The sequence below is a fragment of the Capricornis sumatraensis genome, chromosome 2 (genome assembly GCF_032405125.1).
Source record: "Capricornis sumatraensis isolate serow.1 chromosome 2, serow.2, whole genome shotgun sequence".
Classification (NCBI taxonomy): domain Eukaryota; kingdom Metazoa; phylum Chordata; class Mammalia; order Artiodactyla; family Bovidae; genus Capricornis; species Capricornis sumatraensis.
Genome location: NC_091070.1, coordinates 181,766,356 through 181,782,839, shown reverse-complemented (window position 1 = coordinate 181,782,839; position 16,484 = coordinate 181,766,356). Strand labels below are relative to the sequence as shown.

Sequence of the window (16,484 nt, the reverse complement as noted above, 5' to 3'; positions counted from 1 at the left end):
TGCTAAGTCACTTCAGTCATGTCCGACCCTGTGTGACCCCAGAGATGACAGCCCACCAGGCTCCGCCATCCCTGGGATTCTCCAGGCAAGAACACTGGAGTAGGTTGCCATTGCCTTTTCTAGGTTGGTCATAACTTTCCTTCCAAGGAGTAAGCATCTTTTAATTTCATGGCTGCAATCACCATCTGCAGTGATTTTGGAGCCCCCAAAAATAAAGTCTGACGCTAAGGTACCTCATATCTAAGATATCCCCAAATGAACTCATTATGTTGCCCCCAAACCTCTTCTCCCTCCCTTATTATTTCTCTTGATTAGTAGCAGATCACCATTCTTGCATTTACTTGCCCAGCCAGAATCATGTACATTTCCTAGTCCTCTTTATCTCCCTCATTAAGCCTTAGTGATTTTATCTCCTGTAGCATTACAAATGTTTTCCCTCTACGCCACCTTTATGACCACTACCTTAATTTGTGATCTCATCTTGTTTCATCTCATCCTTGTGATAGTCTGGTTTTAAGAGAACAAAATATCACCCTTCAAAAAATCATATCTAGTTTTTTTTGTTTTTTTTTTTTACTGTATGGTATCATTTATGTGTGGAATCTGGAAAAAAACTACTGAATATAAAAAAAAAAATAGAAACAGATTCACAGAGGTAAAGAAAAACGAATTAGTAGTGACCAGTGGCAGAGAAGGTGATGGCACCCCACTCCAGTACTCTTGCCTGGAAAACCCCATGGACAGAGGAGCCTGGTGGGCTGCAGTCCATGGGGTCGCAGAGTCGGACACGACTGAGCGACTTCCCTTTCACTTTTCACTTTCATGCATTGGAGAAGGAAATGGCAACCCACTCCAGTGTTCTTGCCTGGAGAATCCCAGGGATGGGGGAGCCTGATGGGCTGCCATCTATGGGGTCACACAGAGTCAGACACGACTGAAGTGACTTAGCAGCAGCAGCAGTGACCAGTGGGGAGAATTAAGGGGGTGGGGCAAGAGAGAGGTAGAGGATTAAGCAGGACAAACTACAGTTCATAAAATAAATAGGCTACAAGGATATCTAGTTTTAAGGCACAAATAAGAGCAAAGAGAACCTCCCAGGTGGCGCTAGTGGTAAAGAACCTGCCTGCCGATGCAGGAGACATAAAAGGTGTGGGTTCGATCCCTGGGTTGGGACAATCCCCTGGAGGAGAAAACGGCAACCCACTCCAGTATTTTTGCCTGGAGAATCCTATGGACAGAGGAGCCTGGCAGGTTACAGTCCATGGGGTCACAAAGAATTGGACATGACTGAAGCAGCTTAGCATACAAGAGCAAAAAGAAGTATTAAACGTAATAAATATAAAAATGTGAGGTCAAATTATTTCTAAGAAATTACTTGCTCTTTCAGGATGTTGGTTATTAGTTATTTTGTAATTACACATTATCCTCCTCACTGATTCATGGATTAGTGGTTAAGAAAAATAATTTGTTTAAGGTACTTTAAGAAATAGTCTTTAGCAACACTATCAGTACAAAAGAGTTTTATTGATTTTGGTACCAGAATACATGAGCATTTACTTCATTTCTAAGATTTTGATTGACTGCTTCTTAGTTCAGCAAATGCATCTTGAGTATTTGTTATGTAAGAGGCCCTGAGGAGCTCAGATGGGTTCCAGGAGGTGATAACCCTTAACAGACATGTCGAGAGGCAGTTGCCATGCTTCAGGGAACAATTCAGTGTCCAATTCCTTCAACCAGAAAACAAACAGATTGTTATAGGATGGTGCTTTATGGAATAACCTGTAAATATATAGAGGCTCTAGAAAATTCCAAGCTGCTAAGGAAATAATAGAAGCACATGCCCAATTAAAGAAAATTGGAAATGATTTCTTATAATAAAGAATAATTTTTAAATGGAAGAAATAATGCAGTATCACTGGCTGAAATTTCTTCTTCAAAAGAGTCTGACACCAAAATGTTTAATTTGGTTCTTGTTTCTACATCTGTCACTAAGCTAGTATGTAATTCATTCCTTTTTGTGAAGGCAATAGCTGGTAATGGTTACCTCTAGCCCAGAAGAATTTCTGAGACTTTGATTCTAGCCCTTGGTGCAAGATTTCACAATCACTCTGCCTCTTTTTCCTACAGAGATTTGTATAAGAATGTTTCAGAAGCTTTCCTTCAATAGTAACCAGCACTTAATTTAAAAAAATTAAATGTAACCCTTACATGTTCTGCTGGCCATTTTGTCTTTGGATAGTTCAGCTGGCTAAGATCCAATACTATCTTTTTAATGGCTTAATTTCCTGTCAGTAATAAAGATGAAGCTTTCAGATTATAGAATGCTTCTTCAACTACTCAGAAATAAAACAGAAACTTCTATTAACTTCATTTCTACAGTTATATTTTTATCACTGGAAAGATTATTAAACTCTTGTGCATATTTTAAAAAGCTTTTTATTTTATGGTAGTGATGAGTGGTTATAGTATGATTTTAAGTTTTAACTCTATTGCATATCTTTGTGCCACAAATAGTAAGTTTATTCTTGTATGATACAGAATAACTGTATAATACAGTTTACAAAGTATATGCCCTATTGGCTCTTTTGTTTATTTTTTATTGAGATATAGTTGATGTACAATATTATGTAAGTTTCAAGCATACAATGATAGTGATTCACAATTTTTAAAGGTTATATTCCATTTAGTTATTATAAATTATTGGCTAAATTCCCTGTTGTATAATATATTTTTGTAGTTTGTTTATTTTGTGCTTAGTTGTTTGCACCTCTTAATCTGTATTTTTTTAATCACTTCAATATTATTGTTGTTTTTTCACTTATCAACCAATATTTACCGAACACCAAATTTCTGTTATCCATAGTTGTATATGAACCCAATGAGCTGGGCATTGTTATTACTCTGTTTTACACATGAGAAAACCAAGACCAAGGGAAGCTAAGTAATTTACCTAAAATCACACGTGGAATATGAGCTATTGGTAACAGTGTAAATTCTGAATGTATATTGCCAAGACCCTGCAATTTACCGGTAGTGTGACCTTGGGAAAGTTTCTTAACCTCTTTGTGTCCCAGTTCTCTCATCTGTAAGATGAGAATAATCACAGAACATACCTCATAACACTGAGACTCTCTAACAGTGCCTAGTGCACAGTGAGTGCTCAGTAATTGTGGCTACTATTTATAGTACAGTTAGGCTGTGTCCCAAAGACTTGAACTGAATCCTCTGATTCCACATTCATTCTTCTTTGTTTTATATTACACTGCCTCCATTATATGATATAAAATTGTTCTTTCTCTATAACCTGAGATTGAAATTCAAACTCTGAAGTATGTGTGGTACATTTTCAATAATTACAATTATTTATTCATAATCATAGACAATCATGGGAAAATATACTGATGATCCACTGTTCTCTGTCCATCACTATAGAATGGCAAATAAAAAGTTTGGCAGAGAACAAACCAATACATCTGGTTGTGGGCAACAGCACCTTAATGGCAAAATCCAGTCCCCATAAGGAAATGTTTATGTTACAGGAAAAGAATTCCTTCAGACCAGTGTACCCTGCAATAGTGAGCGGAGGCTTCCTGGCATTTGTTTGCTGTCAACAAGACAGACCAGGCAGCCTGAAGCATCATGGGAATGCTTGCTTTCACCTTGGGATACTTTCATTCCTAGAGCCTTTGAACTAGTGAGGAGGGCAGGTATCTCCAAAAATACATTTAGATGCAAGAAGCAGTATCATCAAATTCCAGTGCAGTGGTCTCAGCCTTGACCACTCATTAGAATCCCCAGAGGAGCTTGTGAAAATTCCCATGTTAAAGGTGCACCCCCCAGACCAATTATAGTAGGGTCTCGGGACCAGAACCCTGGGAGAGTAGTTTTTACAGCTCCCCAGGTGGTTCCAATATTCAAGCGATGGAAAGGCCCTTATGGGAAAAGCCTGATGTCAGAAATTAGAGACTCTTAGTTAAGTGAATTTAGGTTAGTTATTTAACTCTTTTTATCTTTTTTTTTCATTTCTATTCATTGACAAAAATATTCTATCCTAAGTTGTTCCTCTGTGGTTAGCATAAGGTAGTATGTGTGAAAATAGAACTCACTAAGGAGGTAAGTTAGTGCTTGTATATTTCTTTGGACATGACAGTCCCAGAGTGGAAAATTTTTTTTCAGATCAGCCTATACAGATGTTGGACAATAGGTGTATCATAGGAGAAAACAGTAGAAGTGATGTCCAGTAATCCTCAGAAGTAAAGGCAGGAAGAACTATACTATGGAGGCAATAGAGGATGCTTTCTACCAAAGATTACAAAATTGCCACAGTGTCAAGTTCTGGTAGCGATGAGAGATTTTAACGAAGAATTTCTGACAAAATCTCACCAGTTCTCATTTTTTCATTATTCCCCTCTGAACATCATCCACTGACCATATTCTCTGTCTAAACAGCAGGTTGTATTGAAGACAAAAAGATAAGCATTATCATAAGCTTTTTGAGGCATTTAACGTTAGATGGTAGGAGACAGATGAGTGAAAAAACTATGAGAATAAAATTTTTTAAGTCACTCAGTCACTTGTGACTCTTTGCAACCCCATGGACTGCAAGCATGCCAGGCTTCCCTGTCCTTCATCTCCTGGAGTTTGCTCAGACTCATGTCATCGAGTCAGTGATTCCATTCAACCACCTTGTCCTCTGTCACCCCCTTCTCCTCCTGACTTCAGTCTTTCCCAGCATCAGGGTCTTTTCCGGTGGGTTGGCTCTTCATATCAGGTATCCAAAGTATTGGAGCTTCAGCTTTAGCAACAGTTCAGATTTCCTTTAGGATTGACTGCGTTGATCTCCTTGCTGTCCAAGAGACTCTCAAGAGTCTTCTTTAGCACCACAGTTCAAAAGTATCAATTCTTTGGTGCTCAGCCTTCTTAATTGTTCAACTCTTGTATCTGTACATGACTACTGAAAAACCATAGCTTTGACTAGACAGATCTTGTCTATAAAGTGATGTCTCTGCTTTTTAACTCACTGTCTAGGTTTGTCATAGCTTTTCTTCCAAGGGGCAAGCGTCTTTTAATTTCATGGCTGTCGTCGCTGTCCACAGTGATTTTTGAGCCCAAGAAAATAAAATCTGTCACTGTTTCCATTTTTTCCCCATTTATTGCTATGAATTGATGGGACTGGATATCATGATCTTGGTTTTTTCAATGTTGTGTTAAAAGTTTGTACAAATATGGTGGCATCTGTCCTCTCTCAGATAGTAGAGAAAGCAATGGAGAAAATGACTCTGTAATATAAGAATAATGGGATTATTCAGAAAAGATGACCGTGCCATTTGGGATTTCATAACATATAAGGAAGAGAGTGCCATACATACTCAAATAGAAAATGTAGGAAAGGCAATTCCAAAAAATTAAGGAAAGACATGAATTATCCTTAAATGGAAACATCAAATTTTCCCTGGTGGCCTAGTGGTTCAGTTCAGTTGCTCATTCGTGTGCAACACTTTGCAACCCCTTGGACTGCAGCACACCAGGATTTCCTGTCCATCAGCAACTCCCAGAGATTGCTCAAACTCGTGTCCTTCAAATGGGTGATGCCATTCAACCATCTCATCCTCTGTCATCCCCTTCTCCTCCTGCCTTCAGTCTTTCCCAGCATCAGGGTCTTTTCCCATGAGTCAACTCTTCACATCAGGTGGCCAAAATATTGGAGCTTCAGCTTTAGTCCTTCCAATGAATATTCAGGACTGATTTCCTTTAGGATTGACTGGTTTGATCTCTGGCAGTCCAAGGGACTCTCAAGCATCTTCTCCAACACCACAGTTCAAAAGCATCAATTCTTTGGCACTTTGCTTTCTTTATAGTCCAACTCTCATATCCACACATGACTACTGGAAAAATCATAGCTTTGACTAGACAGACGCTTGTAAGCAAAGTAATGTCTGTGCTTTTTAATATGCTGTCTAGCTTGGTCATAGCTTTCCTTCCAATGAGCAAGCATCTTTTAATTTCATGGCTGCAGTCACCATCTCCAGTGATTTTGGAGCCCAAGAAAATAGTCTGTCATTATTTCCATTGTTTCCCCATCTATTTGCCATGAAGTGATGGGACCAGATGCCGTGATCTTATTTTTTTGAATGTTGAGCTTTAAGCCAGTTTTTTCCCTCTCCTCTTTCACTATCATCAAGAGGTTCTTTAGTTCCTCTTCACTTTCTGCCATAAGGGTGGTGTCATCTGCATATCTGAGGTTATTGATACCTCCCCCGGTGATCTTGATTCCAGCTTGTGCTTCATCCAGCCTGGCATTTCACATGATGTACTCTGCATATAAGTTAAATAAGCAGAGTGACAATATACAGCCTTGACGGACTCCTTTCCCAATTTGGAACCAGTCTGCTGTTCCATGTCCAGTTCTAACTGTTGCTTCTTGACCTGAATACAAGTTTCACAGGAAGCAGATAAGGTGATCTGGTATTCGCATCTCTTTAAGAATTTTCCAGTTTGTTGTGATACACACAGTCAAAGGCTTTGGAGTTGTCAATGAAGCAGAAGTAAATGTTTTTTTTCTGGAACTTGCTTGCTTTTTCTATAACCAAGTAGATGTTGGCAATTTGATCTCTGGTCCCTCTGCCAGCTTGTAAATCCAGCTTGTACATCTGGAAGTTCTTGGTTCAAGTACCGTTGAAGCCTAGCTTGGAGGATTTTGAGTATGACCTTGCTAGCATGTGAAATGAGTGCAATTGTGTGGTAGTTTGAACATTTTTTGGCATTGCCTTTCTTTGGGCTTCCCTGGTGGCTCAGAGGGTAAAGCATCTGCCTGCAATGCAGGAGCCCTGGGTTCGATCCCTGGGTCAGGAAGATCCCCTGGAGAAGGAAATGGCAACCCACTCCAGTACTCTTGCCTGGAAAATCCCATGGACAGAGAAGCCTAGTAGACTATAGTCCATGGGATCGCAAAGAGTCGGACACGACTGAGTGACTTCACTTTCACTTTGACTTCTTTGGGATTGGAATGAAAATTGATCTTTTCCAGTCCTATGGCCATTGCTAAGTTTTCAAAATATGCTGGCATAATGAATGCAGCACTTTAACCACATCATATTTTAAGATTTGAATTAGCTCAGCTAGAATTCTATCACCTCTACTAGCTTTGTTCATAGTGATGCTTCTTAACGCCCATTTTGACTTCATAATTCAGGATGTCTGGCTCTAGGTGAGTAATCACACCATCATGATTATCCATGTCATTAAGATCTCTTTCGTATAGTTCTTCTGTTTATTCTTGTTACCTCTTCTTAATATCTTCTGCTTCTGTTCTCTTAATATCCACTGCTTCACTGCTAAGGTCCAGGTTCAGTCCCTGGTCAGAGAACTGAGATGCCACAAGCTGCTAATGTGACAAAAAAATTTTTTGTGTGTTTCAAGTCTTTGACTGTGTGGATCACAACAAACTGTGAAAAATTCTTAAAGAGATGGGAATACCAGGTCACCTTACCTGCCTCCTGTGAAACCTGTATGCAGGTCAAGAAGCAACAGTTAGAACCAGACATGGAACAATAGACTGGTTCTAAACTGGGAAAGGAGTATGTCAAGGCTGTATATTGTCACCCTGTTTATTTAACCTATATGCAGAGTACATCATTCAAATAGTAATGAATGAGTAATGAATAGTACCTTTGAGAAGACATTTATCAACTTTTCTGTGTCTGTCTGTCTGTAAAGTGGGTATTATAATGGTAAGACTGCATATCTACAAGTACCTGCATACAAAGTAAGAATTCTATTAATGTTAATTATTATAATCATCTAAAAGTAATAATGAATCCTGCTAAGGACTCTGGGGAGTGCAGGTTTGCTTCCTTGAAGGAAGGAAGGAATATATTCCAAATAACAACAAAAAGAATATCAACAAAGTCTAAAAGAATATGCATGTATGTATGTTTGAATTAAATATATTAAAGTATAGATAGGAACATTGCTGGTGAAAATCATGTAACAATAATAGAAGAAAAGGAGAATGACTAAGTTTAAATGTGTTTTGTGTCAATGACAAATTTTATCAAGCTGGAAGGCGTTAATTAATCACTGTTAAGAAGGAAGCTCCAGATAAGGACAAGACTGGTAGGGAGCATCAGGTTGGTTAAATAGTTCAGGGCTGTAAACCCAGGACAATTAGAAGAAAGAGAGAGAAAAAGAGGTGGGGGATAGGGGAGAAGGGAAGGGGAGGAGAGGAGGAAGAGGCAGAAAGCTGGGGGGAGGACAAAGGAGAGAAGGAAGGATATATGTGTGTGTGTGAATGATCTGGCTTAATAGTATTTCATGGAAAAACCACCAGTCCTTAAGCTTAGTAGGTTTTCAGTAACTTTATGTGAAACTGATTGAAGGCATAAGGCTTATAATTAACCACAGACGTATGAGCCAGTGGTGTAATGTGATTTCCAGAATGCCGAGGCAGATCTGAACTAAATTGATCTGTCTGTTCTGAGGGAGACAGCAGTCCCACCTGCATCTTGCTATTGGTATGAAGTCAAGATTCTGAGCCAGTTCTGGATAAAAATCCTAGTAGGAATATCAACAGAGTTCACCACTGGGCTGAGAATGGTTAGGTCTCTAGAAAATCATGACTTAAGAAAAAGTTGAAGGAACTGAGACTGCCCTGAGAGCTATCTTCAAATATTAGAGGGACCCTGCCCAAGGGGGAGGGATAAATTTACTCAGTATTGCTGGAGGGGGTCAGAAGGATGAACAGAGGAAACTCAGATTAAGCCCTCAGATTAAGGAAGGACCGTGTGACCTAAATAACTGTCAATGGGATGGGCAGTCTCAAAATACAGAGGAGAATTTTCTGTCATTGGCAAGGGATTTAGAGGCTGGATGATCATTTGTTGTAGATGCTTGCTTTGTGGAAAATCATGATCTGCAATGTCACATCAGACTCCAAGGTTTTATTGTTTTCACTTGAAGTGCTGAATTAGAATTTTATTAAACAATGATGTCAGTTTCTATATGAGCTATTTTAATACTGTCTTCATTTCTGCAAGTTATATATAAACTGTTGTCAGTATAATGATAAATTCAGTCAGTTCAGTTCAGTCGCTCAGTCATGTCTAATTCTTTGTGACCCCATGGACTACAGCACACCATGCTTCCTTGTCCATCACCAGCTCCTGGAGCTTGCTCAAACTCATGTCCATCGAGTGGGTGATGCCATCCAACCATCTCATCCTCTGTCCTCCTCTTCTCCTTCTGTCTTCAATCTTTCCAGCATCAGGGTCTTTTGCAGTGAGTCAGTTCTTAGCATCAGGTAGCCAAAGTATTGGAGCTTCAGCTTCAGCTTTAGTCCTTCCAATGAATATTCAGGACTGATTTCCCTTAGGATTGACTGGTTTGATCTCCTTGCAGTCCAGGGGACTCTCAAGCATCTTATCCAGCACCACAATTCAAAAGCATCAATTCTTTGGTGCTCAGCTTTCTTTATGGTCCAGCTCTCACATTCATACATGACTACTGGAAAAACCATAGCCTTGACTAGATGGACCTTTGTTGGCAAAGTAATGTCTGCTTTTGAATATGCTATCTAGGTTGGTCATAGCTTTCTTTCCAAGGAGCAAGCATCTTTTAATTTCATGGCTGCAGTCACCATCTCCAGTGATTTTGGAGCCCAAGAAAATAAATTCTGTCACTGTTTCCATTGTTTCCCCATCTTTTTGCCATGAAGTGATGGGACCGGATACCATGATCTTAGTTTTTGAATGCTGAGTTTTCACTCTCCTCTTTTACTTTCATCAAGAGGTTCTTTAGTTCCTCTTCACTTTCTGCCCTAAGGGTGGTATCATCTGCATATATGAGGTTATTGATATTTCTCCTGGCAATCTTGACTCCAGCTTGTGCTTCATCCAGCCTGGCATTTCGTATGATGTACTCTGCATATAAGTTAAATAAGCAGATGACAATATACAACCTTGGCGTACTCCTTTCCCAGTTTGGATCCAGTCTGCTGTTCCATGTCCAGTTTTAACTGTTGCTTCTTGACCTGCCTACAGGTTTTGAAGGAGCCAGGTAAGGTGATCTGGTATTCCCATCTCTTTAAGAATTTTCCACAGTTTGTTGTGATCCACATGGTCTTTGTATAAGAGTTTGTATAAGTTACAAAGTTACAATCTGATTATTCAAACAACATCAAACATCACAAAATTTAAGTAAAAAGAATTTGGAAAGTGTCTGAGGATTGTAATGTGACTTGAACTATGATAGTATGTGTTATTGCCTCATACCAACTAAAGACATGTATTATTTTAAACTTTGAACTGTTGTTAAAGAACGTATGCATAGCTCCTTTTTAAATTGTTCTAATTTCAGTTCTTAAAGATCCGAATTTCATTAAACAGTATTATAATTGGAGGAAAGATGATCTAAAACATACTAAAGAATGGAGTTTAAGGTAAGTAATTTTAAGTGTCTAGAATATTTTACTGTGCACCTGAAATATCTATCATTCACTTTCTACTAACTGAACTATTAGAAGAAACCCATTGAATTTCTTTAAAACCTGAACAAAACTAAGTATCATTTTGTCCTTTCATATGAACCCAGGTGGGAAATACCTTTGCTATCTACTGCCTTCCAAAGATGCAGACAGGACCTGAGCCACCGTGAAGGGATCTCACAGTACTTTTCCTATTAATTTTCTTGTTTCCATCCTCGTTGTTGTTCAGTCACCAAGTCGTGTCCAACTCTTTGTGACTCCATGGACTGCGGCACACCATGCTCCTCTGTCCGCCGCTATCTCCCAGAGTTTACACAAATTCATGTCCATTGAATCAGTGATGCCATCTAACCATGTCATCCTCTGCCACCTGCTTCTCCTTTTGCCTTCAGTCTTTCCCAGCATCAGGATCTTTTCCAGTGAGTCAGTTCTTCTCATCAAGTGGCCAAAGTATTGGAGTTTCAGCTTCAGCATCAGTCCTTCCAATGAATATTCAGGGTTGATTTCCTTTAGAATTGATTGGTTTGATCTCCTTGCAGTCCAAGGGACTCTGAAGAGTTCTCCAGTATCACAATTCAAAAACATCAATTCTTTAGTGCTCAGCCTTCTTTATGGTCCAACTCTCACATCTGTAGAGATCACCAGTTAGCGTTTCATCTTTCTCATAGTTTCAAATATCTTTTCCTCTTTCACAGAAGGATTATTCACTCAGGAACCAAGTATATTAAATTAATGAGTATGTAATTAAATACAATGATAAATTGTGACAGTATCTTTTGTAATTACTTTTAGACCACATTAAGGAAGGGACCTTAATCTCAGCTTTGGTCTTGTGACTTCTAAAGGCAGGTTTTTTGCTTCATCATGTTAGAGCACAGATTCCATCTCCACTCTGTGGTACTGGCTGTGTTGTAGTGGTCATTTATTCTGATGTGTTTATTTCAAAGCATGCAGTGAATGTGCTACCACAAAGCTAGGGGAATTACAGTTCATATTTTTTGTATTTATTTCATTTTTTAGCTCCTTGTTAGCATTGTGACCTCTTTACTAGGTGAAAATACAGGATTAATGAAAATAGTGTGCTTATTAAGAATTTGTGTAGAAACCAAGGCTCTTAAAATAGACTTTCCTGTCCTTTGATATCATAGTTCAGATCGAGTTTTTCGGTTGGAGACTTTTATTCAGTTAATTTCTGCATCAACCTTCCTTTGAGCCAAAATGGAGAAAAGCTTTTGCATTAGATAGATACTTTTCTGCTTTCAGAGTAAATTGCAAGCAGTAGAAAAGTTTTTATGGAGCAGAAGTTGAAGAAGTATGAGCGTGGTTTTTGTTTTTTTTTCTGGAAGGCATGTTTCAAGTTTCGCTTAAAGAAACCTATGTAGAATATAAGGTTAATTTTGCTTTGACATGACTTCCTTTTTGATTTCCTCTGACAGAACTATTTTGTTTTATTTGTTTGATTATTGATTCATTATGTAAGGCCAATCCCACAGAACTCAAAATGTACAGAGTAGGACAATGTCATTTTCACCTTATCCACCCACTTCTCTCATATGGCTCAAATAATTGTGAGCTGTTGGAGTGCTAGAACATTTTCCAAAATACATTATTTTGAAGTTATAGGTCAGATTATCATGTGCATGGTAACCCTGTCAGAATAAAACTCTCACACCTTATGCCATCTGGTGGTTGATGAGAATATATTTAGATCAGATGATAACAAAACATTGATTTAAACAATATTTAAAGTGTTTAAAAGATATATTTATCTACATAATTTTATTGCATGCAAAAATATAAAGCATGATGGAATCCATTTTTTAAAATAATTAATAAAAATCTTGTTTATCAAAATACATAAGGTATAATAAAGTGGTCAATTCACTAAATTCAAGTAAAATTTTTGGGAATGTATGCAAGTGAGTAGTTGGTCTATGTGTACATGGAATATAATACCTTATGCATCCCTCTGTTTTTAATATTTGAAAATGCTTTCCTCACAAGGAAATTTCCCCTTTGAAAAAACCCAGAAAATGCAAATTGAGAGTCTTTCATCTACAGAGTTCAGGAAAAAGACTTATCCCTTCTGCCTCATGGCCCTCTCCCTACTGTCTTCCCATCCCCTCATCAATCAAGACTGATTCGTTAGCTATCCTAAATATGTTTTTTTTCCTCCTTATTGTTTGGGAACATAGGATCTTTTCACCACTTTGTGCTTTCTGCCTGGGATATCTTTCCCAGCAGGGTCTCAAGTTAGGATTTGGTCTGAGTTAAAAGGTGGGACAGAGGGCACTTAAATATACAGGCATGGGAGCCAGACTTCTTGCATCTTAATCCTGCCTCTGCCAGTTACCAACTCTGTGACCTCGGACATATTATCTGACTGCTTTGTCCCTCAGTTTCCTTATCTATTAAATGGCAGTAATAACTCTACCCACCTCCCAAGGAGATTGTGAGGATTAAACATACTGATATGTGCATGTAAGACGCTTCAAACTGTATCTGGTACATGTAAAGTGCGCCCCACTTGAGGTTCACTATTATTCTTCTTTTCCTTTCTGTGGCCCTAGTTCAACTGTCACGTGGGAACTCTTTCTTTCTGGGCAGCATGGGGGAAGGGGGTGGACTGGAGTGTCAGACAGATCTTGAGCAAATTCTTACCCTCTCTGAGCTTATCTCCTTATCTGTTATATGAGATATTACCTACTTTGCAAAGTGGTTTTGCATTTGATGTCTCGAATGAGATCGTATATATAAAAACCACATAGTGTTAGCATATGGACCTTCAGTAAATATTAGTTCCCAAGGAGAAGGGCTGACAAAAGCCCATGTTCCCCAACTTTTTAGAGAATAAAAATAGAAGCATGTAAAATTGTTGAAATCTTCTTAGTCTAGAAACCAAAAATCAACACCTATCAAGGCCACATTTATTTCAATCCCACTCTCCCCATGGTTCTTTTCCCTTCTCTGTCCTGTTATCTCTTCAGCCTGGCAAAGTGCTCCACAAGGGTGGCATGAAGATCCAACTCCAGTGTGTTTTGTGGAACGGTCCCTGCTTCAGGCTCCCATGTCCCCCCATCCTGTCCTTCTGTAGCACTCTGTCCCAGTCTCTCTCAGTGCCTGGTAGGGAAATTCATCTGTTCATGCAGAATGATTGGGGCAGGACCATTCTTGTAGCTTTGTATTCTCTGCACTTAGCCTGGTACCTGGCAACTAGTAGGCACTTGATTCATGTAAGTTGAATGATACATACTTACCCTGTTTTCCCGCTTAATAAAAGGATTAAATGTGAAGGGAGTTAATTTTAGGAAAAGTAAAATGTTGGGGCCCATTCGAATGTACTGATTATGGTTATATTTGGGGTATTCTAAGGGTATAGTCAGTTCTAAAAGGTCTTGTAGGTCTTCCTAGAACCGTTTGACTTCAGCTTCTTCAGCATTACTGGTTGGGACATAGACTTGGATTACGTGATATAAATGGTTTGCCTTGAAAACGAACCGAGATCATTCTGTCGTTTTTGAGATTGCATCCAAGTACCGCATTTCGGACTCTTTTGTTGACCGTGATGGCTACTCCATTTCTTCTAAGGGATTCCTGCCTGCAGTAATAGATATGGTCATTTGAGTTAAATTCACCCATTCCAGTCCATTTTATTTCGCTGAGTCCTAGAATGTCGATGTTCACTATTGCCATCTCCTGTTTGACCACTTCCAATTTGCCTTGATTCATGGACCTGACATTCCAGGTTCCTATGCAATATTGCTCTTTAAAGCATCAGACCTTGCTTCTATCACCAGTCACATCCACAATTGGGTATTGTTTTTGCTTTGGCTCCATCCCTTCATTCTTTCTGGAGTTATTTCTCCACTGATCTCCAATAGCATATTGGGTACCTAATGACCTGGGGAGTTCCTCTTTCAGTATCCTATCATTTTGCCTTTTCATACTGTTCATGGGGTTCTCAAGGCAAGAATACTGAAGTGGTTTGCCATTCCCTTCTCCAGTGGACCACATTCTGTCAGGCCATTCTACCATGACCTGCCTGTCTTGGGTTGCCCCACAGGACATGGCTTAGTTTCATTGAGTTAGACAAGGCTGTGGTCCTAGTGTGATTAGATTGACTAGTTTTCTGTGATTATGGTTTCAGTGTGTCTGCCCTCTTGCAACACCTACCGTCTTACTTGGGTTTCTCTTACCTTGGACGTGGGGTATCTCATCACAGCTGCTTCAGCAAAGCACAGCCGCTGCTCCTTACCTTGGACACGGGGTATCTACTTACCACCGCCCCTCCCGACCTTGAACATGGAATAGTTCCTCTAGGCCCTCCTGCGCCTGCACAGCCACTGCTCCTTGGACATGGGGTCGCTCCTCCTGGCCGCTGCTCCTGGCCTCGGGCAGGGGTAGCTCCTCTAAAGACCAGCTGGTGCCTTTCCTAACAAAGTAAGAGAGGATAAAGTCCCAGTGTTCGTCCAGCCACGCTTCAACCGAGTCCTGGTCCCATTGCTGTTGCGGCTGCACAGAGCCTGGGCCAGCCCTCTCCATGATCAGCGCGGCACTTACTCTTTGGAAAAAAAGTTATGACCAACCTAGATAGCATATTGAAAAGCAGAGACATTACTTTGCCAACAAAGGTCCGTCTAGTCAAGGCTATGGTTTTTCCAGTGGTCATGTATGGATGTGAGTTGGACTGTGAAGAAACTGAGCACCGAAGAATTGATGCTTTTGAACTGTGGTGTTGGAGAACACTCTTGAGAGTCCCTTGGACTGCAAGGAGATCCAAGCAGTCCATTCTGAAGGAGATCAGCCCTGGGATTTCTTTGGAGGGAATGATGCTGAAGCTGAAATTCCAGTACTTTGGCCACCTCATGTGAAGAGTTGACTCATTGGAAAAGACTCTGATGCTGGGAGGGATTGGGGGCAGGAGGAGAAGGGGACAACCAAGGATGAGATGGCTGGATGGCATCACCGACTCGATGGACGTGAGTCTGAGTGAACTCCGGGAGTTGGTGATGGACAGGGAGGCCTGGCGTGCTGCAATTCATGGGGTCACAAAGAGTCGGACACGACTGAGCGACTGAACTGAACTGAAGGGTATAATCATAGAGCAGTGATTGAAAACTGGAAATATAAATGACTATCATGAATATTTTATGTAAATTATTAAGTTTTACACATGTTTTTAGTTAGTATTAATAGGAACTCACTGTCATTATAAACAGCTCATAAATATTCATGAACCAATCATTTGATTTGGTGTTCATTTCTAAGGTCTCTTTCTTTCTTGCTGGACTTTTGGCTATTCATGAAAAGGCTTTATATCTACGAAGACATGGGAAAGAATATGAACCTAGAATCTAATCAGCAATTCATATTTATTTTCTCCAGAGAAAAGGAAAGCTACAAACTAGGAAAGCAGTGCAAGCTTTTCTTTTGACTATCTTTACTTAAGCACATGTAACTTGACTTTTACATCATCTCTATACCTAGTGATTGCTTATCTGGTCATGGAAGGAACTATGGCAGTCATCTAAGCTTTGTCAGCCAGCAAGTTATCTGAATAAAAGTGATAAATTCTGGAGAAGTTTTGCATTCAGTGTGACTTTGGGAGAGAATATTGCCCTGGCCCATACTTTGAAGTACAAAGGAAACTGGAACTAACATGGTGAAACACCTACTGTATGCTACTGTATGCCATGCATTCTCTCTTCGTTTCCTAATGTAACACTGGCCACACGGTGGGGTGGACAGTTACACCTCCAAGCATAAGCACACGCCTGCAAGTGTAGCCCACAAGAAGATCCACCAGCTACCTTCAAAGCCACAGCAAATCAACCTACGCTCCAAGTCAGACCACTTCCCTTGTCATACAGACAGAGCCCCATGACAAGGTTCCTAGCTTCCCTTTTCAACTGGATTGTCACTCCTAGGCTTCTGGAAAGGAGTGTGGAGGAAAGGTAGAGGCAGCTGTATTGCAGTTTGCTAATGAGCGAAAAAATGAGGCACA

General features: G+C 39.8%; 1 protein-coding gene across 1 annotated transcript in view; it reads left to right on the top strand.

Moving 5' to 3' along the window:
• Positions 1–10,439, top strand: part of UBE2U (ubiquitin conjugating enzyme E2 U) — a 54,921-nt gene extending 44,482 nt beyond the window's left edge. The window contains exon 8 of the mRNA XM_068961231.1: positions 10,354–10,439. Coding sequence (XP_068817332.1) covers positions 10,354–10,439 — 86 coding nt within the window. The remainder of the gene's footprint in view (positions 1–10,353) is intronic.
• Positions 10,440–16,484: the final 6,045 nt, after the last annotated feature.